The 24,491-nt window shown below is 42.8% G+C and overlaps 2 protein-coding genes across 5 annotated transcripts in view; one reads left to right on the top strand and one right to left on the bottom strand.

The window, feature by feature from the left end:
* Positions 1-459: 459 nt before the first annotated feature.
* NUDT5 (nudix hydrolase 5) lies at positions 460-21,017 on the bottom strand. 3 transcript variants are annotated; one of them, XM_058191382.1, is made up of 10 exons: positions 20,864-21,017; positions 16,425-16,533; positions 12,760-12,827; positions 10,684-10,736; positions 8,329-8,436; positions 7,502-7,597; positions 4,367-4,468; positions 2,978-3,066; positions 2,006-2,059; positions 460-699 (listed from the first exon to the last, which is right to left on the bottom strand). In XM_058191382.1, the coding sequence occupies exons 2-9, from the start codon at positions 16,485-16,487 to the stop codon at positions 2,021-2,023; spliced, it is 618 nt and encodes a 205-aa protein (XP_058047365.1). In that variant the 5' UTR covers positions 16,488-16,533; positions 20,864-21,017; the 3' UTR covers positions 460-699; positions 2,006-2,020. The 3 variants fall into 3 exon arrangements, with proteins under 3 accessions (XP_058047365.1, XP_058047363.1, XP_058047364.1); XM_058191380.1 differs by lacking the exon at positions 2,978-3,066; XM_058191381.1 differs by lacking the exon at positions 2,978-3,066 and having other exon boundaries at positions 20,851-21,004.
* CDC123 (cell division cycle 123) overlaps positions 20,937-24,491 on the top strand; it is a 26,979-nt gene continuing 23,424 nt past the window's right edge. The window contains exons 1-3 of one of the 2 annotated variants that reach the window (XM_058191377.1): positions 20,937-20,998; positions 21,199-21,512; positions 23,355-23,456. In XM_058191377.1, the coding sequence (XP_058047360.1) occupies positions 23,383-23,456 (74 nt within the window). In that variant the 5' untranslated portion in view covers positions 20,937-20,998; positions 21,199-21,512; positions 23,355-23,382. Of the gene's footprint in view, positions 20,999-21,198; positions 21,513-23,354; positions 23,457-24,491 lie in introns of those variants that run through there. The other variant, XR_009156151.1, reaches the window with a different exon arrangement.

The raw sequence follows: 24,491 nt of genomic DNA, 5'->3' as shown, positions 1-24,491 counted from the left end.
GCTGCCTTCGGAGTCGTACAGAAGTGGGGCAGAAGAACAGCTGGAGCCTGTTCCCAGTGTGGGCATACACAGACCTGCCAGAAGAGAACGGCTAAGGAACAAGGGTCGACTTGGGAGTAAAGCCACAGGTGGACGATGAATGGCCCCTCCCACAGGGAATAAAAAGGAGCGAAGGGGGAGTGGAGTTTGCAGGAGACCATTAATTCCCGACCCTCAGAGACTTCAGGCCAAGTTTTGACGATACCAGCCTGGCAGCTCTCCAAGTCAGATAAGGTCTGTAAATTCTCCCTTGAAAGACTTTGCTGGATGTGAATGAGACAGAACAGGAATTCACGGTAACTTAATAAAAAGGTTGGTTTTTTGGGGGGACATGGAGCCTGCTTCATGTTCTTGGGAAGCCTAGGTCAGAACACTACTCAACCCAACAATCCGGTAGTTCAAGAACCATATAGACTGGAAGATGGTAAAAAGACTTATTTTTATTTTTCCACCGACGATTCCAGTGAACTTGAATTAAAAGTAAAAATGTTGATGTGGGAAACAGCTCGGAGCAAAATTCTCGGCCTTGGGCATCCTAGAACGTGGCGTTCTAGAACTTCATGAAGGGCACCTGGAAGGGCTGGTCCGTGGCGTGCCTCAGGGCCAGCGCGTAAGCGTACAGCTTGGCATCCACGATCAAGTGTTCCTCGGCCACCAGTTCTGCAGAAAACACACCCACAAGGACACACACTAGACAAAAGACATCCAGGAGCCGTCTTCCCTCCCAAGGGCCACAGATGGCAGTTTCCCGTAATACAGCTGGTCCTCGACTTACGACAGTTCACTTAGTGCTGTTGTAAAACGGAACGGTCCCTAAACGACCCATTGCAAGCCAAGGGCCCCCTGTACCAGAAGCCGTTAAAACTGGTCCAAAAACAATTTGCCAAAGTTGTATAAAGAGGGTTTCATTCAAACCAAAACGATGGTGCTTCGAATTTGGTTTCGGTCCAATTTAGCGTGACGTGGGCCCTATAATCCTGGCGGAAACCGAGTTTAATTCTAGAAATAATTTAACTGGATAATATAAGCACAGCTGAAAAAGAGACTCGGGAGATTCCATCTGTGTAACCCTTACTCTCTTTAAAGCATTATTATAGTAATAAAATGATGTTAATAATCATGCTTTAGATGAGAGCTGGAAGAGAAATCGTACAGAATGGAGCTGGGTCCCTGATACTGTCTTTTGCATTGAATTACCGTCCAAATTATTTCTCAAAATTATCCAAATTATTTCTCAAAACTAGCAATAGCACTTTAGATTTATGTACTGCTTCACAGTGCTTTTACAGCCCCGCTCTGGGTGGTTTACAGAGTCAGCCTATTGCCCCCCAACAATCTGGGTTCTCATTTTACCCTCCTTGGGAGGACGGAAGGCTGAGTCAACCTTGAGCTGGTCAGGATCGAACTGCTGACAGTGGGCAGAGTTCGCCTGCAATACTGCATTCTAACCACTGCGCCACCAGGAAGGAGAATGAGAAAGGGAAGAAGGAAGGAAGGAAGGAAGGAAGGAAGGAAGGAAGGAAGGAAGGAAGGAAGGAAGGGCAATAGCACTTAGACTCATATACCGCTTTATGGTGCTTTCCAGCCCTCTCTAAGCGGTTTACAGAGTCAACCTCTTCCGCCCATTTGGGTCCTCATTTTACCGACCTTTGGAAGGATGGAAGGCTGAGTCAACCTTGAGCCGGTCAGGATCGAACTGCTGACAGTGGGCAGAGTTCGCCTGCAATACTGCATTCTAACCACTGCACCACCAGGAAGGAGAATGAGAAAGGAAGGGAAGGAGGGAGGGAGGAAGGAAGGAAAACATAACAGAATGACATAATAACGAAGTTGGAAGGGACCTTAGAGGTCTTCTAGTTCAACCCACTGCTCAAGCAGGAAACTGTCTACTGTTTCAGACATCTCTTTAGGTTGACCCCCTAGCTTCAGTTCTACATCTCAAAACCAACTTTCCACACTTCCTTACCTTCAATTCTCTGCATTAAATCGTTCTTCGGTAGCGTAACGACTTCCACAAACTCTGAAGGGGAAAAACAGAACGAAAACCCTGCAGGTTACGGGATTGGCGCCATCCTCCATCACACCGATTTCTTTTCTGCTAAAATGTCAGTTTCGCCCATTTTAACATCTAGAAGGACGTCAGATGGCCTAGTCTTCAGTCACCCATTTATGAAATGGTACCAATAAATGAGAATATTTGTAGTTCGGGGCTGAATGGGTGGGGCTGAGCTTGGTGGTTTTCTTGCAGAGGTTTCATTACCAAGGCAAAAACATCTGCAGGAAACTGGATCTCACAAAACCTTAGAATCAGGTTTCTAACTCGGAAACCATTTTTTTTAAAAAAAAAATTATTTGTATTCCCCTGATCCCTATAGACAGGTAGTCCTCGACTTACGGCCACAATTGAGCCCAAAATTTCTGTTGCTAAGCAAGGCAGCTATTCAGTTGGTTTTGCCCCATTGTACGACCTTTCTTGTCTTTGTTAAGTGAATCGCTGCAGTTGTTCAGTTAGTAACACGGTTGTTAAGTGAATCTGCAGTTATCGAGTTAGTAACACGGTTGTTAAGTGAGTCACTGCAGATGTCCAGTTAGTAACACGGTTGTTAAGCGAATCTGGCTTTCCCCGTTGATTTTGCTGGTCAAAGGAGGATCACGTGACCCTCTGCGACCGTCATAAATATGAGTCCGTTGCCAAGTGTCTGAATTTTGATCACGAGGCTGCAACGGTCGTAAGTGTGAAGCACAGGCATAGCTCACTTTTTTCAGTCCCGTCGTAACTTCAGACCGTCACTAAAGGAACGTTGTAAGTCAAGGACTACCTGTTCATGCATTTTATCCCGTTACTAACAAAGACCGATGCGCAGGAAGGCCTCAAAATGTGACACAATTTCTGATGACGGAGGATATGAGTGACTGCAAAAGATGAGCGAATTCAAACCCGACACTGGAACGCCGAAGGAAATTGAGAATATTCGTCTCGGTTCCCAGCCAAAAAGGAACGGAGCCAGGTTAACGTACCTCCTTCCTCTGTAGGGGAGAAAGAGAACACAAATGTCACAAAAATAAGACCTCGGTGGATCTGAACTGCTGTGTATAATTGCACAATGGCAGACCCTCTCTCAGAAAGGACGTTCAACACAACGTGATGTTTTTTTACGCCTTTGATGTTTGAAATTAGAGAACTTTGAATAACTTTATTGTCCCTGTGAAGGCGCACTGATTGGCATACATTGACATGAAATTTCGTTGCATGCAGCTCTCAAAGGGTCGCCCCCTCCAACGTGCATTATATAAACACGACAAAATAAATAAATAAAAATACAAAATTATGCATATACTAGAACCGTGATGGCGAACCGAGGGCACGCGTGCCACAGGTGGCACATGTAGCCATATCTGTGGGCACGCGAGCTCAGCTCTGACACACATGCGCGCGCCGGCCATCCGATTTTCGGGTCTTCTGGGCCCTCCAGAAGTAGGGAAACAGGCTGTTTCCTGCCTCCGGAGGGCCTGGGGTGGGGGGGAAGGCCCGTTTTTCTCTCTCACCTGGCTCCAGGGCCTCTCTAGGAGTCTGGGGAGGGCAAAAACGGCCTTCCCCATCCCCCCTGGAGGTCCTCCGGAAGCCAAAAACGGCCCGTTTGACAATTTCTGGTGGGACCGGAAGGCCTGTTTTTTGCTCTGGAGAGGCTCTGGAGGCTGGGGAGGACGAAAACAGCCCATTTGACATACAACTCTGCTGTTCTGTTCAGATTTGTAAGACTGTGACTTTACAATACACTCAAGGTTTTGGTTTATTATCTGGACTACCTCAAAGAGCTGCCAATAGTTCTGGAACATTTGACATAATAAAGCAAGAGTGGTGCGGTGGCCTAGAGGCGGAGCTCTCGCCTCACAATCATGAGACCGTGAGTTCGATCCTAGGTAGCGGTTGAGAGGGATATTTCTTTCTCCGGGCACAATGAGAATATATCTGCTGAACAAAACTCCGTACTGGTGACAGGGAAGGGCATCCGGCCAGTAAACTCTCAGCTCCATTCAGGGCTGGAGTCAGGGTCATTGAAAGATGATGATTTGGGAGCTTTACAAGATCCATAACTGATTGATTCAGCCACACTTCGATATTGAGATGCATCTCAAGGCCAGTTTTTCCCGTAACGATTCTTCTGCACCTGGCAACTTTTAAGATCCGTGGACTTCAACTAGAGATCCCCAATAAAGACGCTCCCAAATTAATCAAAATCCATGATGGACCTTGACGGAACTTCGACGTTGGAAAAGTTAATTTGGGAGAAGGAAAAAAGGAAAGGAACGTTAACAAAACACGCACCGGGTTTTTGTTTCGGCTTCAGATTGACAGGGAGGTCTCCGTTGATGGTGACGGTCGCAATGTGTGACGCGCAGTTTGTCAGCCCGGGATCTAAGCACAAAGCTACGGAAAAGCACCAACATTCAGTTACGCAGAAAAGAAGCCAAGAGTCTACCCTCATTCATCTTGGAAAAAGTACGCACAGACATTCTCTTATTTTATCGACCTACAGGCAGTCCTTGACTTACAACGCTTCGTTTAGTGACCGTTCAAAGTCATAGCGGCACTGGAAGAAGAGAGTTACGACCTCTTTGCATGGTTAACCCTAACCCAACTTTTGCACCGTCCCCGAGGTTGTGAGAACAAAATGAATCCAGGAGAGAAGCAACCTGGAAGGAAGGAGAAACTGCCTAACAGTGAGGACAATTAACCAGCGGAACAGCTTGCCACTAGAAGTTGTGGGTGCTCCAACACCAGAGGTTTTTAAGGAGACTGGACAACCATTTGTCTAAAATGGTATAGGGTCTCCCTGTTTGAGCAGGGAGTTGGACTAGAAGACCTCCAAGGTCCCTTCCAACTCTAGAATGGAATGGAGTAGAGTAGAGTAGAGTAGAGTAGCAGAGCAGAGCAGAATAGAATTTTTTATTGGCCAAGTGTGATTGGACACACAAGGAATTTGTCTTGGTGCATATGCTCTCAGTGTATATAAAAGAAAAGATTAGAATAGAATAGAATAGAATAGAATAGAATAGAATAGAATAGAATAGAATAGAATAGAATAGAATAGAATAGAATAGAATAGAATAGAATTTTTTATTGGCCAAGTGTGATTGGACACACAAGGAATTTGTCTTGGTGCATATGCTCTCAGTGTATATAAAAGAAAAGATACCTTCATCAAGAATCATAAGGTACAACATTTAATGATAGTCACAGGGTACAAATAAGCAATCAGGAAACAATCAAGAATAGACCAGACCAGACCAGACCAGACCAGACCAGACCAGACCAGACCAGACCAGACCAGACCAGACCAGACCAGACCAGACCAGAGTAGAGTAGAGTAGAGTAGAGTAGAGTAGAGTAGAGTAGAGTAGAGTAGAGTAGAGTAGAGTTGAGTTGAGTTGAGTTGAGGAGTTGAACTGAACTGAACTGAACTGAACTGAACTGAATTTTTTTATTGGCCAAGTGTGATGGGACACACAAGGAATTTATCTTGGTGCATATGCTCTCAGTGTACATAAAAGAAATTATTTTGTTATGTTGTTTTTCTTCCTTCCTTCCTTCCTTCCTTCCTTCCTTCCTTCCTTCCTTCCTTCCTTCCTCCTCCTCCTCCTCCTCCTCCTCCCTCCTCCTTCCTTCCTTCCTTCCTTCCTCCTCCTCCTCCTCCTCCTCCTCCTCCCTCCTTCCTTCCTTCCTTCTTTCCTTCCTTCCTTCCTTCGTTCTTCATCACTGAAGGTTTTTAAGAAGAAACTGGACAGCACCTTGTCTGAAATAGTATAGGGTCTCCTTCTTGAGCAGGGGGTTGGACTAGAAGACCTCCAAGGTCCCTTCCAGCTGTATTCTGCTTCCGAAAACTGTTATCACTACCTCTTCAACATGTCTAGCATGTTAATCACCAACTTTCTCCTGTCAACAATGCCTGTTTCCCGATTTAGCAACATAATCACCCAGATTTAATTGGACTAATTAAGTGCTATTAAGGGGGCGGTGATCCTTAAGCGACTTGATGGATAGACTTTCTCCAGGACATCTGGTTCTAATCCTGCTGGACCGCTCCGTGGCAAAAATAAAATTAAACAAAAAACAAGCATTTAATCTTTGCCTATGGCTTAGAGCAGGGGTCTCCAACCTTGGCCACTTTAAGCCTGGAGAACCTCAGCTCCCAGAATTCCCCAGCTTTGCTGGCTGGGGAATTTTGGGAGTTGAAGTCCTCCAGGCTTAAAGTAGCCAAGGCTGGAGACCCATGGCTTAGAGGTTAATACATCTACCTAATATATAGAGGGAAGTATGCAGTGGAGTACCCCAAGGCTCTGTTTTAGGCCCAGGACTCTTCAACATCTTCATCAATAACTTGGATGAGGGGATAGATGGGGAACTCATCAAATTTGCAGATGACACCAAGCTGGCAGGAATAGCCACCACTCCAGAAGATAGGCTCAAGTTACAGAAGGATCTTGACAGACTTGAACATTGGGCGCTATCTAACAAAATGAAATTCAACAGTGAAAAAAGTAAAGTTCTATATTTAGGCCAAAAAAACAAAATGCACAGGTACCGTATATGTGGTACCTTGCTAAATAGTAGTAACTGTGAGAGGGATCTTGGAGTCCTAATGGACAATCACTTAAATATGAGCCAGCAAGTGTGCAGCAGCTGCCAAAAAAGCCAACACAGTTCTGGGTTGCATCAACAAAGGGACAGAATTAAGATCACGTGAAGTGTTAATACCACTTTATAATGCCTTGGTAAGGCCACACTTGGAATATTGCATCCAGTTTTGGTCGCCACGATGTAAAAAAGACTCTAGAAAGAGTGCAGAGAAGATGATTAGGGGACTGGAGGCTGAAACACATGAAGAACAGTTGCAGGAACTGGGCATGTCTAGTTTAATAAAAAGAAGGACCAGGGGAGACATGATAGCAGTCTTCCAATATCTCAGGGGCTGCCACAAAGAAGAGGGAGTCAGGCTGTTCTCCAAAGCACCTGAAGGCAGGACAAGAAGCAATGGGTGGAAACTGATCAAGGAGAGAAGCAACTTAGAACTAAGGAGGAATTTCCTGACAGTGAGAACAATTAATCAGTGGAACTACAGGTTGTCCTTGACTTACAACCACAACCGACCCCCAGATTTCCATTGTGAAGGGAGACCTTTGTTAAGGGAATTTCCCCCCATTTTTACGACCTTTCCTGTCCCTGTTAAGTGCCGAGGTTAAGTTAGTCGTTATGTGGATCTGGCTTCCCTGTTGTTTTTTTGAATCCTGTTGTAACTTCGGTCACTAAATGAACTGTTGTATTGTAAGTCTAGGACTACCTGTATTTGCAGGTCAGGATTGAAATGAACCACCAAGCTCAGAGAGCACCAGGGACCCTAATGCCATCCTTTCTTCTTCCTCTTTTTCTTTTTCAGCAGTTAAGGCAAACCTCAAAACCTACCTGGAGAACATTCCAGGATGTCCCCTTTGTAACCCGTTTCTTCTTCCAGTTCGCGTAAGGCAGCCGTCTCGGGAGTTTCATTGCTGTCAATCAGACCTGTGGTGCAAATACACAACTTGAGTTACAGGCAGCTAAAAGAACAGAAGGGACACAGTGGGGCCATCAGAGCTTCAAGCAAACCATCGTTCCTTCAAGAAAAATACACTGAAAAAAAGAGGGAAGGGAAGGGGAAAGAAAAGGGAAGGGAAGGGAAGGGAGAGAGAGGGAAGGAGGAAGAGAAAAGGGGAAAGGAAAAGTAGGAGAGAGAGGGAAGGAAAAAGGGAAGGGAAGGGAAGGGAAGGGAAAGGAAAGAAAGGAAAGGGGGAAGGAAAAGTAGGAGAGAGGGAAGAAAAAAGGGAAGGGAAGGGAACGGAAAGGAAAGAAAGGAAAGGGGGAAGGAAAAGTAGGAGAGAGAGGGAAGGAAAAAGGGAAGGGAAGGGAAAGGAAAAGAAAGGGGGAAGGGAAGGGAAGGGAAGGGAGAGAGAGGGAAGGAGGAAGAGAAAAGGGGAAAGGAAAAGTAGGCGACAGAGGGAAGGAAAAAGGGAAGGGAAGGGAAGGAGAGGAGAGGAGAGGAGAGAGGAGGGGAGGAGAGTGAAAGGAAAGGAAAGGAAAGGAAAAGGTTGAGGGAGAGAGGAAAGGGAAGGAGAGGGGTGGGAAGGGAAAGGAAAGGAGGAAGGGAAGGGAGAGAAAGGGTAGGAGGAAAAGGGAAAGAGAGGGAAAGGAGAGGGGAGGGGAGGGAAGGGGAGGGAAAGGAAAGGGTTTTTCATCCCACAAGTCTGACCACCTACCTGCCGGGAATTCCAAGCAATAGGCTCCCAAGGGAGGCCTAAACTGTTTCACCAGGACCATGCAATCGTAGTGGAGAGTTCGCTGCAGCACCGGAATAACAGCCACACCTACCAACCGAGAGGAGAAGCAGAGGAAAACAGGATGGCCGGAATGAAAACAGCCGAAGGTTCAATGCTCATCGATAACCAGAGGAACCAGAGGGGATCTGGAGAAGTGGTGCAGTGCGGCCGTGGCCTTACTGGTTCTTGGTTGGCAAAGGTCCCTTTTGGGGGCGACCGGTTGCTCTCTTTAGATCTAACCTGGTTCACAAGTAAAATTAGCTTTCTGGAGGCCCCCCCCCCCAGTGAATCAAGGGGGGAAATTAATATGCTTTTGGTCTACAAGACAAATCCACCTTTTATTAAAATGCATTTTATCCCATCCTTTGTTGAAGGAACTTCAAAATAACTTAGGACCATTTTATGTTATGTTATGTTATGTTATGTTATGTTATGTTATGTTATGTTATGTTATGTTATGTTATGTTATGTTATGTTATGTTATGTTATGCTATGCTATGCTATGCTATGCTATGCTATGCTATGCTGTTATGCTATGCTATGCTATGCTATGGCCCACATGCCACAGCTGGTATGCAGAACCCTCTTCGTGTGCATGCAAACCGTCGCCCAGCTCAACTCCACCACACATGCAAGTGCATCTCCTGCCGGCCATCTGATTTTTGGGTCTCTGCTATGCATGCGTGGGGGGCAGGGCGCATGTGGGAGATGTGCGTGTAAGCATGAGTGGGGTGCGGACGTATGCACAGGGGGACGGGATCACACGCGCATGCACAGGGGCAGGGGGAGCACGGGAGGGTTTGTTCTGTCTCCTTCCCCACTTCAGTCCCACGAACTGGCCTTCAGCCAGTGGATTCACGGCTCTTATCAGTCCTGGCAGAGAAATCGCAGCTGCCTGCCAAAGTTCAAACGAATGACTCATGTAGCAAGACTTTCAGCTCTTTTTGAAACGGTTCAGCTAATCTTTTGCTTCCCGTGGAGTGAGAGCAGTCCCAAAGCTCCTTATATATCATGTTCCTTTTGATGATGCCGCCTCTCTAATCTTCTGAAGCACGGGTCAAGCCAAGCTTGATTATTATTATTATCAGCTGGGTCTGAAGGCGTAGCCTGGGGAAGGGAGGAATCAGGGGATGATGGCCTCATTACGTCCTCCGACTGGTCTGGTTCTGGCTCCTGGAGCCGAGCCAAAGGAATTGGCGCTCCCAAGGTAAGCCTTACTGGCCCTTCCCCCTCACTTTCTGAGTCACTTTCGGGCATGGGGCCAGGTTCGGGGGCTGGAGTCACAACAGGGTTGTACATGCATGCGCAAGGGGGCGAGGTATGCGGGGGGGTGAGTGGGTCAGGCGTGCATTGCATTATAGGTGCCGCCACGCGTGCACGCTTTTAGCATGCAAAGACAAAAAGGTTAGCCATCACTGACTTAGGAGGTTCTCCCACTTTCCCAACCTCTTGGGGCGTGGGTGTCGCCAGGAATCTGTGTGTATGTGTCTCTCTGTGTGTGTGAACAGTCCAAGGAGTTTCTAAAATGAGTGTATATCCGAACCACAATCTCCAGGGACTCAGAATGGCCCTCCAGGATTATCCTGCGTTGTTGCTACTTCGGTTTGAAGCACCAACTTTTTCAAGTTTCTACCCCCAAGTAGCCATTTCCACCTTCTCGAAAAGCTGGAGTAGACTTTGCAGGTGCCTTCCCAGAGGAATTGAGAGCAGCGCCTATCGCAAACCGAACGTTTTAAGCAGTGTGCGCTGAACAGGAAAGTCCATAGAGCCAATTTTCCCATTTGCACTGATTTGTGTTCTTGGCGCTCTCTGAGCTTGATTGTTTTCTCGCAGACGTCTCATTACCCAACTAGGTAACATCCTCAGTGCTAGAAGGGAGTAGGGTTTGGAGGAGGAGGAGGACTGTAGGGTGTATTTAACAATATATATTTAGCAATAGAGAATATTTGTAGAAATGAGGAGTCCTTGGTGCCCTCTGAGCTTGACTGTTTTCTTATAGACGTTTCATTACCCAGCTAGGTAACATCATCAGTACTAGAAGGAGAGGGAATTGCAGGGAGGAGGAGGAAGAAGAGGAGGAGGAGGAGGAAGAAGAGAACTCCGGGGTCCTTGGTGTTCTCTGAGCTTGGTGGTTTCCTTGCAGACATCTCATTACCCAACTAAGTGACACCATCAGTGCTAAGACTGATTTGTTCTTTCTTTCTGTGTAATACACCTTGTCCAGTTTGTTCATTCAGCAGTAATTGGGGAGGGGGATATTTTTTTTGACCCCCATAGTAAGGAAAGTATGCTTACCATCGGCAGAACCCCCTTCTTTCCTGGTAGTACGTTTTACCGATTCCCATATTCTGTTAAAAATTACAAAAAGGAAGATAAATATCAGAACCTGGATTGTTATTACTTTCAAAAGCTGTCATTTTGACCAAATCGATTGTGCTTTTTTTTCTTTGAAAAGTTTTCTTTACTTCATGTAGCTTATATCTATCTGTCTGTCTGTCTATCTATCTCTACTGTATCTATCTATCTATCTATCTATCTATCTATCTATCTATCTATCTATCTATCTATCTATCATCTGTCTCTCTCTCTCTCTCTCTCTCTCTCTCTCTATCATGTCTCCCTCTATCTATCTATCTATCTATCTATCTATCTATCTATCTATCTATCTATCTATCTATCTATCTATCATGCATCATTCTATTGCCTCTCGTTCTCTCTCTCTCTCTCTCTCATGTCTCTATCTATCTATCTATCTATCTATCTATCTATCTATCTATCTATCTATCTATCTATCATGCATCATTCTATTGCCTCTCGTTCTCTCTCTCTCTCTCTCTCATGTCTCTATCTATCTATCTATCTATCTATCTATCTATCTATCTATCTATCTATCTATCTATCTATCTATCTATCATCTGTCTCTCTCCCTCCCTCCCTCCCTCCCTCCCTATCTTTATCTATCTATCTATCTATTCATCTATCTATCTATCTATCTATCTATCATGCATCATTCTATTGCCTCGTTCTCTCTCTCTCTCTCTCTCTATCTATCTATCTATCTATCTATCTATCTATCCATCCATCCATCCATCCATCCATCCATCCATCTATCTATCTATCTACCATTTACCTGCCTACCTACTGCCTACCTACCATGTTTCCCTGAAAATAAGACCCTGTCTTATATTTTTTTTAACCCCGAAATAAATGCTTGGCCTTATTTTTGGGGAGGTCTTATTATTTTGGGGCGCGTGGAGGAAACCAGAGCAAATGGTGGGGACCAGCTGCGCATGCATTTAAATATTTTCGGGAGGGCTTATTTTCAAGGGGGTGGGGCTTATTTTAGCGCATGCGCTCAAAAGCCCGATTGGGCTTATTATCAGGGGAGGTCTTATTTTCGGGGAAACAGGGTACCTATTAAAAAGTTTTCCTTTCCTTTTACACAGTCATAGGAAGTACCAGGATAAAACTTTAGGATTCTATTTTTGAAGTAATTAAGACTGTTAAATTTTTCCTCTTGGGGGCGTATCTCTAATATGGTGTTGCCAAAATCCAAACATTCACTCAGTTTTGATAGGTGACCCTGATGTGCTCTGGAGCTGCAGGCGAAATCACATATGTGACCTGCACATTCTTTCATTCAGCGTTTCATGTGAACCACTCCACCCTGGCTTATAGTACAACTTACGTTTAAAACAAACCCTGGTTTACCACAGTATGGAAACTCAGGTAGTTAACACCTCTACAAAAATGGCCTGATAATTATTGATTTACCCAATGCAGGTAGTTCTCGACTTACAACAGTTCATTTAGTGACCGTTCAAAGTTACAACAACACTGTGACCGTTTTTCCACACTTATGACGGTTGCAGCATCCCCATGGCCACGTGAGCGAAGTTCAGATGCTTGGCAGTTGACTCATATTTATGACGGCCTTTCTTGGCAAACGTTCAGAAGTCACAAAAATAAACGCAAGACGTAGACGAAGCAGAAGAGGAAGCTACCAACGTTGTTTTCCGGCAAAGCCCAAACGCCATTGCTGGTCTTTTTTAAGCCTTATGGGAGGGGCCAATCATCTCTTGGCCTTACTCCCACGACCTTCTGATAAGCCAAGTCAAGAGGGAACCCAGATTCACTTAACAACGGTGTGACTCACTTAACAAATGCAATGATTCACTTAACAACCCTGCTACTAACTTAACCGCTGCAGTGATTCCCTCAGTGACTGTGGAACGAAAGGGTGTAAAATGGGGGCAAAACTCCAGAAATGTTTCACTTAGCAAATGAAACGTTGGGGCTCCAGTCTGGTCGTAAGGCGAGGATCGACCGCAGTTCTTCGTTCACAGACTGAATAAAAGACAAGATACCTACCTTGTTTGACCAGTTGGGTCAACGTAAGTGGTTTGGTCCAGCTTCACCCATTTTCTTTGAGTAATGGTCTGAAGAGAGAAAAATAAACAAACGTCAATTAAACCATGATTTAAAATGGCCAATGCGTGGCTAACCACAAGCAAGCATACCGGTTGCCGCACATTACAAATCGAAAGCATCAGACTCCAGAGATATCCAAGCGTGTAACCTATTATAATTTTGAATATGCTCTAATGCAGGGGTCTCCAACCTTGGCAACTTTAAGCCTGGCGGACTTCAACTCCCAGAACCCCCCAGCCAGCAAAGCTACTAAAAGCTGGCTGGGATTCTGGGAGTTGAAATCATAAAAAGTTGCCAAGGTTGGAGATCCCTGCCTTAAATGTAAACAGACAAACTATTAAACATATTTACTGGGGAGGAACAAGATTAATTAAATGTGAATTCGATCCAATCACATATCACATTTGATTGGATTGAATTCACATTTAGTTAATTTTATTCCTCCCCCAGTAAATATGTTTAATAGTTTGTCTGTTTATATTAGAGCAGGGGTCTCCAACCTTGGCAACTTTAAGCCTGGTGGACTTCAACTCCCAGAAACCCCTGATACCACAAAGCTCCAAAACAGCCTTTGACTTTCAGAAAATCAACAATGCTTAAAAAATCGACTTTCCTGCCCCACCCACCCAAACATTTACAGTCAAAGCGAATTTAAAGGAAAACAGTTTTGTTTTGTTTTAAGTCTTACCTTAAAATGCAGGAGATGCTTCAAAAAGTAGCATGGTCTAAACTACAGAATTATTTTAGGATTACGACGCGTGCTATTTCTACGGAGTCTTAGCATCACCAAGGAAAATTAGCTGTTATCTCCGTGTTCCTTTCTTATGAACTTTGAATGGGTGCTGAGGGAAATCCTTAGGTTCTTGCAAGCCCGGATAATTTATATTTGCAATTAAGAGAGAGAGAGAGAAAGAGAAAGAAAGAGAGAGAGAGAGAGAGAGAGAGAGAGTCAGTAAGAAGAACCAGGAGAGGAAAACAGAGGTGACATTATGGATTGAGAAGAATCAAGATCAACAGCGGTGATGATTGTTTTTCCAAGCTCAAGAGGAAAAAAAAGAGGAGAAATTAGGAAAAGAATTAAAAGGAAGAATTCCAAAAGTGCTTTTTGTTTTCTTGGTCAGAAACTGAAGAAGCTTCTTGGACGAGAAGCGAAACGTCTTCAAAGAAAAACAAAGGAAAGCCAGCTGCCTTTTGGAAAAAAAATCATCTGGGGAGAAACAGGACTTGGATGGCTAAGAGTTTCCACAGACATAAAAGGAAGGAATTGCAATTTTAGGTTAACTTACATGAGAGTAATAAGCCTTACGATCACAACATGCAGGGAACGGTGAACTAAGGGCAAAAGTGACATCATGCATTGGCACCAAAGATGCAAAATACACAATTTTCATCAGCAACAGCAGGCATTAATTCACGGCATCGTCTGTCTGATGAAGCCATGATTCTCAAAATGTCTTCATGGCTTGTTGTGTTGTACAACGGACAGTGTTTGAAGATACCGTATCGCCTGGCTAATTCGGCTGGGACTTACAACATTGCGGTGAACAAGGGTTTAAATGGTTTCACTAAACCTATCAAGGTTCAGGAATTGGTTGGGACACAATTACAAATATTACCCTTCAAATTAGAGCAGGTTTATCCTGACTCCAAAAGTTTTCAGTTACCTGCTATGAGGTAAAAGACCCCCCCCCAAAAAAAAGGTTCAAAAGATCACAATGAAAGGAAGATCTATTACTGAGGGGAAAGTGTTTTATGGCACTGATCAAGTTTCTTGAGGAACATTTGAATGGCCAGAGAGTAAGAGTCAGAAGGGACCTTAGAGGTCTTCTAGTCCAGCAGACAACCGGCTGTCCAGTCTCTTATTTTTTTATTTATTTTATTTATTTGTCACAACAGTATATATAAGCAAAAGCATGAAATAACTATACGATATATAAGCATATATATAAGCATAAGTATGTAATAACTATATGAAATTCGATACAATCAAGGGAACATTAGGACAGGAACGGTAGGCACGCTGGTGCTCTTATGCACGCCCCTTATAGTCCTCTTAGGAATGGGGTGAGGTCAATAGTAGATAGTTTTTGGTTAAAGCTTTGGGGATTTTGGGAAGAGACCACAGTCAGGTAGTGCATTCCAGGCGTTAACAACTCTGTTACTGAAGTCATATTTTCTGCAATCAAGATTGGAGCGGTTCACATGAAGTTTGAATCTATTGTTTGCTCTTGTGTTGTTATGATTGAAGCTGAAGTAGTCTTCAACAGGAAGGACATTGCAATAGATGATTCTATGAGTTAAGCTCAGGTCATATCGAAGGCGTAGTTCTAAATTTTCTAAACCCAGGATTTCAAGTCTGGTGGCATAAGGTAAATTATCTTCTTAAATGATGGGGAAGGAGGGAGGGAGGGAGGGAGGGAGGAAGGAAGGAAGGAAGGAAAACAGCATAACGAATTTGAAGGGACCTTGGAGGTCTTCTAGTCCAACCCCCTGATCAGGCAGGAAACCCTATATCATTTCAGACAAATGGTTATCCAATGTCTTCTTAAAAATCTCTAGCGATGGAGCGACCACAAATTCTGGAGGCAAGCAGTTCCACTGGTTAATTGTTCTAACTGTCATGAAATTTCTCCTTAGTTCTAGATTGCTCCTCTCCTTGGTGGGTTTCCATCTGCTGCCTCCTACGCAGTTCTTCTTCCATACAAATCTGATTTATGAACATTGCAAAAAATATTATCCTTTATTAGCACTTTCCCAAATTCCTCACAAGTCAACAGACACTTGATTACCAATATCCAAATCTCACCTAATGTGACCATAACGTCTTCAATGCGAACCAAGCCATTGATTTAAGCATCTCTAAAACCTGCTTACAAACAAGCAGGGCGTATTTTCAATGGGAGTTACTCTCTAACCAGGGTAGAATGATGGTTTCATTACTGTTCAGACATGTTCTAGGAAGGTCACAGGTCTGTCACTTTCATTAAGACTTCTGGAACGGAGCCCACCCGTCTTGTAACCTCCAGCCCAAGCCATTTTCTGTGGTCCAAACTCATATTCTAACAAAAAGTCGGATTTAAAAGGCCACTGAATGTAAAGAAATATTTTTGTCTATCATCTGAAATACAGGTAGTCCACAACTTACAACGAGTAATTTAGTGACCGTTCAAAAGGACAACGGCACTGGAGCAAAAAAAAATGGGAAAATGACTGTTTTTAGCATCCCCATGATCAAAATTCAGATGCTTGGCAACCGACTCACAGTTATGACGGTTCCAGTATCCCGGAGTCGTATCGTCCTGTTTTGAGACCTTCTGATAAGCAAGGGGAAGCCAAATTCACTTAACAATCGTGTGACTAACTTAACAGTGGCAGTGGCTCACTTAACAATGGTGGCAAGAAAGGTCATAAAACGGGGCAAAAACTCCCTTCACCAACGCCTCACTCAGCGACAGAAATGCTGGGCTCAGTTAATGTCGTAAGTTGAGAACTACCTGTAACACATTTGCAAAAAAAACCCCCACAAAAACCCTAAGAAATAAAACAAGTTCTTGAACCTAAGATTGATCCCTGGCGTAAAATGACCCCGATTAAACCGCACATACCTCTTCTTTGATGATGGTCTCTTGGGCAGATTTTAGAGCTTCCACAGATGCGTCTTTTTCCATTTTCAGGAAATGTTTCTCCGTCTTTCTCAGGACAAAGTTCACGTTCCTACAAACCAAAGTCAATATTGCTCGTCACGTCTGGCCATTCATCCTTTTCATGCTCCGTTGACAAACCATCTCTTTAGCAAATATTAACAAATATTAACAAACTGTAGCCTGAAGTCAAGTGAGGAATATGATGGTTGGACGGACCGTAGGGGAAATCAGGATTTGGCCTGATCCTGTCGTTATCCTGAAAGAACTCGATCGATACGAGCAAACACGTTGCTAAAAGAAAGCCGAGCAAAAGGACGGCAACACGCATCGCTCACATGCAAAATTAGAAGTTGGGATTGCGATTTTGATGACTTCTTGAATATCAACACCTTTTGATCCCTTGAAAAGAGCATCTTCCTTCTGTTTGTGACTTACAAACACAATGGACACCAACATTCCTGTTTCTCTGAGAAACGTTTTTTTAAATATGTAGAAATTAACAAGCAAGACGCAATATTAAAAGAGCGTTTTCTGTCGTTGGCCATGAAAATCTTAATTTATCTAATATTCAAAAGGGCCCTTGCTGCTAAATGAGGGATGAGGAAGATTTTTTATAAATTGGACAGCAGCTTTTAAATTATTTTTTTTAAAATTCCACATATGGTACCATAATGACACCAATGGGGGAAGGAATTTAGAGAGGGGTTATGTGTGACGCCTTATTATCCTTCTGTATGATATATTATGTCTATTTTGGGACTTGCACAATTGTTCTTACATATTTTTCTTCCAAAATGGCAGGAAATTCTGCCAAGTTTTTGGAGCAATTAGGGAGAGGCTAGTACAAGGATGTCCTTGACTTACAATGGTTCATTTGGTGCAGTGGTGGCATTCAGCCGGTTCTATCCGGTTCGGGCAAACCGTAGGGGTGACTGCGGGATGCCCCGCCAACCCACGCGGAAGTCATGACGCCCCATTTTTCCACGTTTTTGAGGCTCAGCGCATGCGCAGAAGGCCTTACACACGTGCTTGTGCACATGTGAACCGGTAGGGAACGTAAGTGAATACCACCATTGATTTCGTGACTGTTCAAATTTATTTACTTATTTATTTATTATTTGTATTTCTATACCGCCCTTCTCCGAAGACTCAGGGCGGTTTACAGCCAAGTTAAAAAGACATATACAAAAATTAAAATACAATATTTCGATTTAAAAAGTTACAAGAACACTGAAAAAACTGACTTACGACTGTTTTTCACACCCTGTAGCATCCCCATGGTCACATGAGCCAAATTCAGACTCTTGGAAACTGACTCATATTTATGACGGTTGCAATATCGCAAGGTCACGATATTTGTGACCTTCTGACAAGCAAAATCCATGGGGAAGCCAGGTTTGCTTAACAACCGTGTGGCTCACTCAACCACTGCGGTGATTCACTTAACAACGGTGGCAAGAAAGGTCGTAAAACGGGAGAGAACTCACTTAACAAATGTCTCACTTAGCAACAGAAATGTTGTGGTTCAATTAAGGTTGTAAGTCAAGGATGACCTTTATACTAAATAAGAGGGTTTGGTAAATCAGAGTTAATCAGAAATTTCAGCTCGGCAGAAAATAGATTGAGACTTTAGGCAGACTAAAGGTAACTAACTAAGGTCTCCAGAGGACAATCTGCTCCCGTGGACAACAATTGAGAGTGTAACGACCTACCATGAGGACAAAGTCCAGCAAACTTTTTCTAACCAAACACGATCTTGGAAAGGTCTGTATCTAATGAGTGAAAACTATCCCGCGATTAATATCCATTTTTTACAAGTTTAGAAAGCTAGAACGTTTTGATTTTAGCAGGGTCGTTCGTGTCCTTGGGTTTTTTTGGGGTTTTTTTTGCCTATCCATTGGGTTTTGCTTGCGGTTCCACATTCAGATGCACAGTAATCTTTTCTGACAAACAATGATACAGCTACGGTGAAAAAAGAACATATCTGAATAAAAGGGCAAATCTGAAAGAGGTTTGTAAGGATAGAAAACATTTAGACGATTACAAACCATAACTTTGCAGAGGAAAATTCAAGAGCAAAACCAAGAAAAAATTTGCAAAAAGGGATATTGTAATATTTTTTTTAAAAAAAGCATATGAAGCTATAACATTATAAGAAGCGAGTAGTAAAAAGGATTTCTGCAATCGGACCATGCATTCAGTCGTAACACTTGTACAATATATGTTAAATGAATAAAATAAAGGACCAAACTCACTTTCTGAAAAATAAATCTGTTGATCCATCTAAAGGGCAGCTTTCTGAAATAAAGGACTATACTTTCCCTTTCTTACTTCCTTCGTTCATCCTTCCATCCATCTATCCAATAGTTTTGTTCCTTATTTTGTTCATTTAACTTACGTCGCAGAAGTTATTACCACTTAATGGTCATTTTAGCCTTTAATGGCAATTTTTGCCATGGACAACTATTAGAAATAAATCACAGGTTTAAATTAAACATTCAGAGAGTTTATAATTTCCAGATATGGTACTAAGAAACAATACAGTGACACTTTCTACAAACGGAAATTTCCCAAATGCTGCTGATTTTAGGAGTTTTGAGTTGAACCAAGGTAGCCACGTTTCACTTCAGCTGAAATCTACAGGATACACATTATGTAAGAATAATTGATAGCTACATTTCATAGGTTAGGAGGGACTAACCTATGAAATTATCTCCAATTTAATTAAACAGTAAAAAAAGTAATTTCCTAATGCTTTGTGTGAAGCATAAACAGCAGCTCTGCAAATTATTTTAGAAAAAGCTATTTAAAGTTCAGGGCAATTAGTTTTCAAGGGAAAGATGCCAATGATCTCTTATTTCTTCTTTTTAAAATCTTTTTTAAAGGTACCAGTGGGTCTTCATCTGATTTTTTTTTAATGGAACTTTTAAAAAAATACATATATTTTTTGCTTAAGCTTGTCAGACAAAAAGAAATACTTTCCTTTTACGCAGCATTCTGTTTGGAATTTCTATTTTTTAATGTATTATTAATTCATGTTTTAAGGCATGCATTAATTACATTTGCAATGATTAGTTAACGTCTCAAACAAGGGAAAAAAGAAAAGGCAAATTCGCCCCATCCCTTCTTCCCTTTCTCTTTTGCTTTCCTTTAATACTATAAAGGAAAAAAAAGTTTTAAAGATTTAAAAACTTTTGGCAAAAAAAAAAAAAGTTTGTTAAAAAAAGTTTAAAGGGGCCAGTTATTTTTGAAGGATTATGGGTGAAAGTGGGTTTTTTTAACCCATTGGCATTAAATTATTAGACCATGAACTGGACCTAAGTTGGCGGGAATGTTATTTTGAAATATATTGTTGGAAGAAATATCCATCTGGGTTCAGTTCCAAGTGGGGACAAAGACACTGGAAACATGGAGGCTGCTTAGAAAGATGGTTTAATGGTGGTCAGGATCACATGGCTTGAGTTCCTGAACAGAAAAGGGGCTAAGGTCCTGTGTGCTCCCTGGTTTTATGATTTTTCTGAGCTTTGACCTTTCTGGGGCACAGGAAGAGTATCCTGATTGGTTGTCAGACTCCCAGGGGGTGGGGGTCTTAGCTAGCCTTGCTGGCTGTCTCTCAAGCTTGCTTGAGCCTTGCCATGTGGTGAGTTTCAGTTGTATTGTGTTGCAAATCATGGGGGGATTGAGTGAGCTTGGTTGAAGCCTTAATTGCCCATTGACAAAGGTGGGGAGAATGAGTGAGCTTAGCTGAGGCTTTTAATGGCCCATTGACAAAGGTGGGGGGGAGTCAGGAAGTTGCAGGGAGCTCCTTTGTCTTTAAAATATGTTTCTCCATTTCTCATCCAGGAAGGTATAATATTCTGCTTTTTAAAATATTTCCTAGAATATTTTATTCTTCTAGGAGGGGGGTGGGTGCTAAATTCCTACAATATTTTGAAAATATATATATCTCAAATATCAGAATATATTTGAATATGTTATTTTGCCAATGATGAGAGACTTCAGATAACTGGTGGATTTTACAAAAACAGAAGAGAAAAGGAGAATGAACCAGACTGGAACCACTTAATGCCATTAGAAACCCAGGTTTCTCACACTCAGAAACTTTAAATGAACTTCCAATTCCCAGAATTCCCCAGACATCTGCCTGGGGAATTCTGGGAATTGAAGTCCACTGATCTGAAAGTTGCTGAGCTTGAAGAATATGGCTTAAGTCTCTGCACTTTGCAACCCACTCTAGCAAATATGCACGCAGTGCAAGTCAGGAACTCATCAGGCACAGGCACTCTGCACATGCTCCATTCCTCTCTTCATCAGCCCCAATGAACGGCTGCAAAACCTCCCTCCCTGCGAGACTCGCGAGTTGGCGGCAGGAGGACGCCTCTGTCACCTTCTCTGCTCACCGTTTCCTCCCGTTTCGTTCCGTTCCGCTCCGCTGATTGGCTGAAAGCCGTCAGGAAGCCGAAACCCTCGAGATGCGGGAGACCGTCCGATGGTAGGGACCCTGTAGGTGGCCGACTCTGTCACGCATGCGCCTGGTGAGTTGCTTTGTACGCCTGCCGCTACCTTCGTTCGTTTGGACGCGCGAGGGGGCCTAGAGATAGGAATAGTAGAGTCGTCCTCAAGTCTCTATGTGGTTATTTATGGTAAATTAGCCTTCCTTTGTTTAACTTAAGTAGGGTATGTGTCCTGATCTAGTTTCATTAAAGATAAAAATGAAGTTCTGGTTGTGTTTCAGAACCGAAACAAAGCACTCGGAGTTAAATAAACCTGAAGTTCCTCATATGACGTTCTGAGGGACTTATCTCTACATGACCGGCCGAGATCCTCCTACAGAATACATTCTCTGCCACCGATTGGCTAACAGAAACGCCTGTCACTTACCAGCTCCAAAGAAAGCTAGCCTTCCGGCTTTCCCTGGAGGGCGGCGCTAACCACGCAGGTCGGAGGACAATCTCTTACCCAATAAGACGGAGAAGGCGTGAAGCCCCGCCTCCCGCGCTCTTTGATTGGTCGGAGCCTCCAGGAGCAGCTGGGACGATGGAGTAGCAGGTAAAATAAAGGCGCTGCAGGAGGCGAAGGCGGGCGCGTCGGAATGCACACGCGGACACGTGTCTTGCTAAGGACACGTGCCTGGGTCGCAGAGCGTGTTGCTGTTGGGTGCTGGGTGTGTGTGTGTGCTAATTTTCCCAATTACACAAGCGAATAAGCAGCTGATGGTGACTACACACACACACAACACACACACACACATAACATATACATATACACACATATAGCATACACATATACACACACACAACACACACATATATAATACATACATACATATAACATACATATACACACATATAACATACACATATACACACACAACACATATAACACATACATACATATACAGATATAATATACATATACACACACAACACATACATAGGTACACACATGAGTGTGCATATATGTATATACATAAAGACATACATACATTCACACGCAAACATAACATGCAGGTACACATACACACGTGTGTATTTCCTTCCATTCATCTCTGTGTTTGTATATGTGTATATTTGTGTGTATGTGTGTACATATATATATATAGGTAGGTAGGTAGGTCGGTCAGTCTTTGGTTATTCAGGTTTTCTCCCGCGTAAAATTAGAAGTGTCTTGGCAATGTTTCGACGAAGTCTCATTCGTCATCTTCAGGCTTCAGCTTCGTGCTTCTAGGAGCTTCTGCTTCTCATTGCTCCTAGAAGCACGAAGCTGAAGCCTGAAGATGACGAATGAGACTTAGTCGAAACATCGCCAAGGCACTTCTAATTTTACGTGGGAGAAAACCTGAATAACCGAAGACCTACATACAAACACACACGAAAACCTCAGAAAACATATATATATATAGAATAGAATAGAATAGAATTTTATTGGCCAAGTGTGATTGGACACATACATACACATATATATGTATACATACACAACATACATAGGTGCACACAAGTGAATATGCATATATTATATACATACAGACATACATTCACACGCAAACACATAACATGCAGGTACATGTGTATATTTCTTCCCATCTGTGTGTGTATGTATGTATATATATGTATGTATACACACACACAACACATGTAGGTACACACACACACGAGTATACATATGTGTGTGTACCTGCATGTGTGTGTGAATATGTGTGTATATATACACACACACACATACATACTATATATATGTATGTATAGACACATGCACACAGGCAGGTACACATACGCACGTATATGTGTAGATGTGTATGTATATACACACACTCCGATGAAGGAGAAGAGAGGGAGAAGAAAGAAAAAAGAAAAGAAAGGGAGATGAAGATGGAGGAGGAAGAGGAGAAGGAGAAGGTGGAGGAGAGCAGTTGGGGGGGTGGCTTTGACCTAGTGGCAGGGGTGGGGTCCAGTCCCTGGGATTGGGATTGAGGCAGGTAGTTTTGCTACTGTAGAACAAGGGTGGGCAACTATGCCCCCACTATGACCTGTGGACTTCAACTCCTAGAATTCCAGAGCCGGCTGGAACGGTAAGCCAAGATTGCCAGAATTCCTGACATTCACAAGTGGAATATACACTTTTGAGATACACAAAACTGAAAGCTGTGGGTATTTCCGTTGCTAGGGAAGTAAAATCTCAACCCCAAAGAACAATGCTACTCTATCTCTTTGGTCTTCTTAAAACACATCCTTCCCATAGATACCTGCATCACGGAGTAAAATAGCATTTGATAAAAAATGTTAACAGAAATGAAAGTGTCACCATTCAATCCTTCTGCCTTTAATGAATGGGGTAAAATTGTTCTCTGCACTCGCCTTCAAATGTTAAGTTGTGTTGTTTCCTTTCATGCAGAGCTGACAGTCATCTTTTGAATACCAAGATGAAGAAAGAACAGATACTCAACTGTCAGTTCTCTTCCTGGTATCCTCGTTTTAAGAGGCAGACCATCCGCAGGTACCTGAGATTAATTTTTACCTTGAATTAGATAGAGGGCTTTTGTCCCGAAGTTGCTTTTTCAAGAAGAGGTAGCTGAACTTTCTGGTTTTTCTTTGAGGTGGTTTTGCTTCTCATCCGAGAAGCTTCTTCAGTTCTGACTGAATGGTGGACGACAGAACTGAAGAAGCTTCTCGGATGTGAAGTGAAACCTCTTCAAAGAAAAACAAAGTCCAGTTGCCTCTTGAAAAAGCACCTTTGGGACAACCATGACCTAGATGCCTGAGAATTTCCATAAACTTTTAGATAGAAGTTTATTTCTATAGAATTCTCTGCTGAAACATCTTGCTGGAAATTTCTTAGAGATTTCTAATAGTTTGTATGCAAGGTTTTTGTATCCAAGACAGACTCACCCAGTCTTTAGGGACGGATTAGCAGCTTTGTTCGTTATTTTGCTTAAAACAACATGAAGAAGTGATGCCTTTTCAGAATTAAGCTGAGTGCAGCAGAATTAACCCCCTGAGACAGGCAGTCCTCGATTTACAGCCATAATGGAACACCTCCATCACAGTCATAAGACACGACGGCTTTTTATGCAGCAGTTGTTAAGCGAATGTTGCAGTTGTTATGAGAATATCATTGTATTAAAGTTTGTTAGAATAGAATAGAATAGAATAGAATTTTTTATTGGCCAAGTGTGATTGGACACACAAGGAATTTGTCTTGGTGCATCTGCTCTCAGTGTACATAAAAGAAAAGATTAGAATAGAATAGAATAGAATAGAATTTTTATTGGCCAAGTGTGATTGGACACACAAGGAATTTGTCTTGGTGCATATGCTCTCAGTGTACATAAAAGAAAAGACGGGTTTCTTTTCTTGGTTTTGCTAAAAACTGGAAGCAATTTTTGTTTTTGGGAGAAATTGTCATAAAAGTCACTCATGTGAAACACAGGATGTTGCAAATGTGGCCAAGAGACCAAAATAATTTATTGAAACTTTGAATCAGTGTCGTAAGTAGCCCCCAGATCAGACTGTCATAATTTGAACAGTCGCT

The sequence above is a fragment of the Ahaetulla prasina genome, chromosome 7 (genome assembly GCF_028640845.1).
Source record: "Ahaetulla prasina isolate Xishuangbanna chromosome 7, ASM2864084v1, whole genome shotgun sequence".
Taxonomy (NCBI): domain Eukaryota; kingdom Metazoa; phylum Chordata; class Lepidosauria; order Squamata; family Colubridae; genus Ahaetulla; species Ahaetulla prasina.
Note: the sequence above shows the minus strand (reverse complement) of the source record. Positions and strands in the feature narration are given on the sequence as shown.

Coding starts and splice junctions, on each gene's coding strand:
- NUDT5 (XM_058191380.1), bottom strand. CDS start 16,487: ATGGAAAAAGACGCATCTGTGGAAGCTCTAAAATCTGCCCAAGAGACC. Junction 12,828..16,424: donor AGACCATCATCAAAGAAGAG/GTATGTGCGGTT, acceptor TTCTCTCTTCAG/ACCATTACTCAAAGAAAATG. Junction 2,060..4,366: donor GAAGCCGAAACAAAAACCCG/GTGCGTGTTTTG, acceptor TTTCCCCTTCAG/AGTTTGTGGAAGTCGTTACG.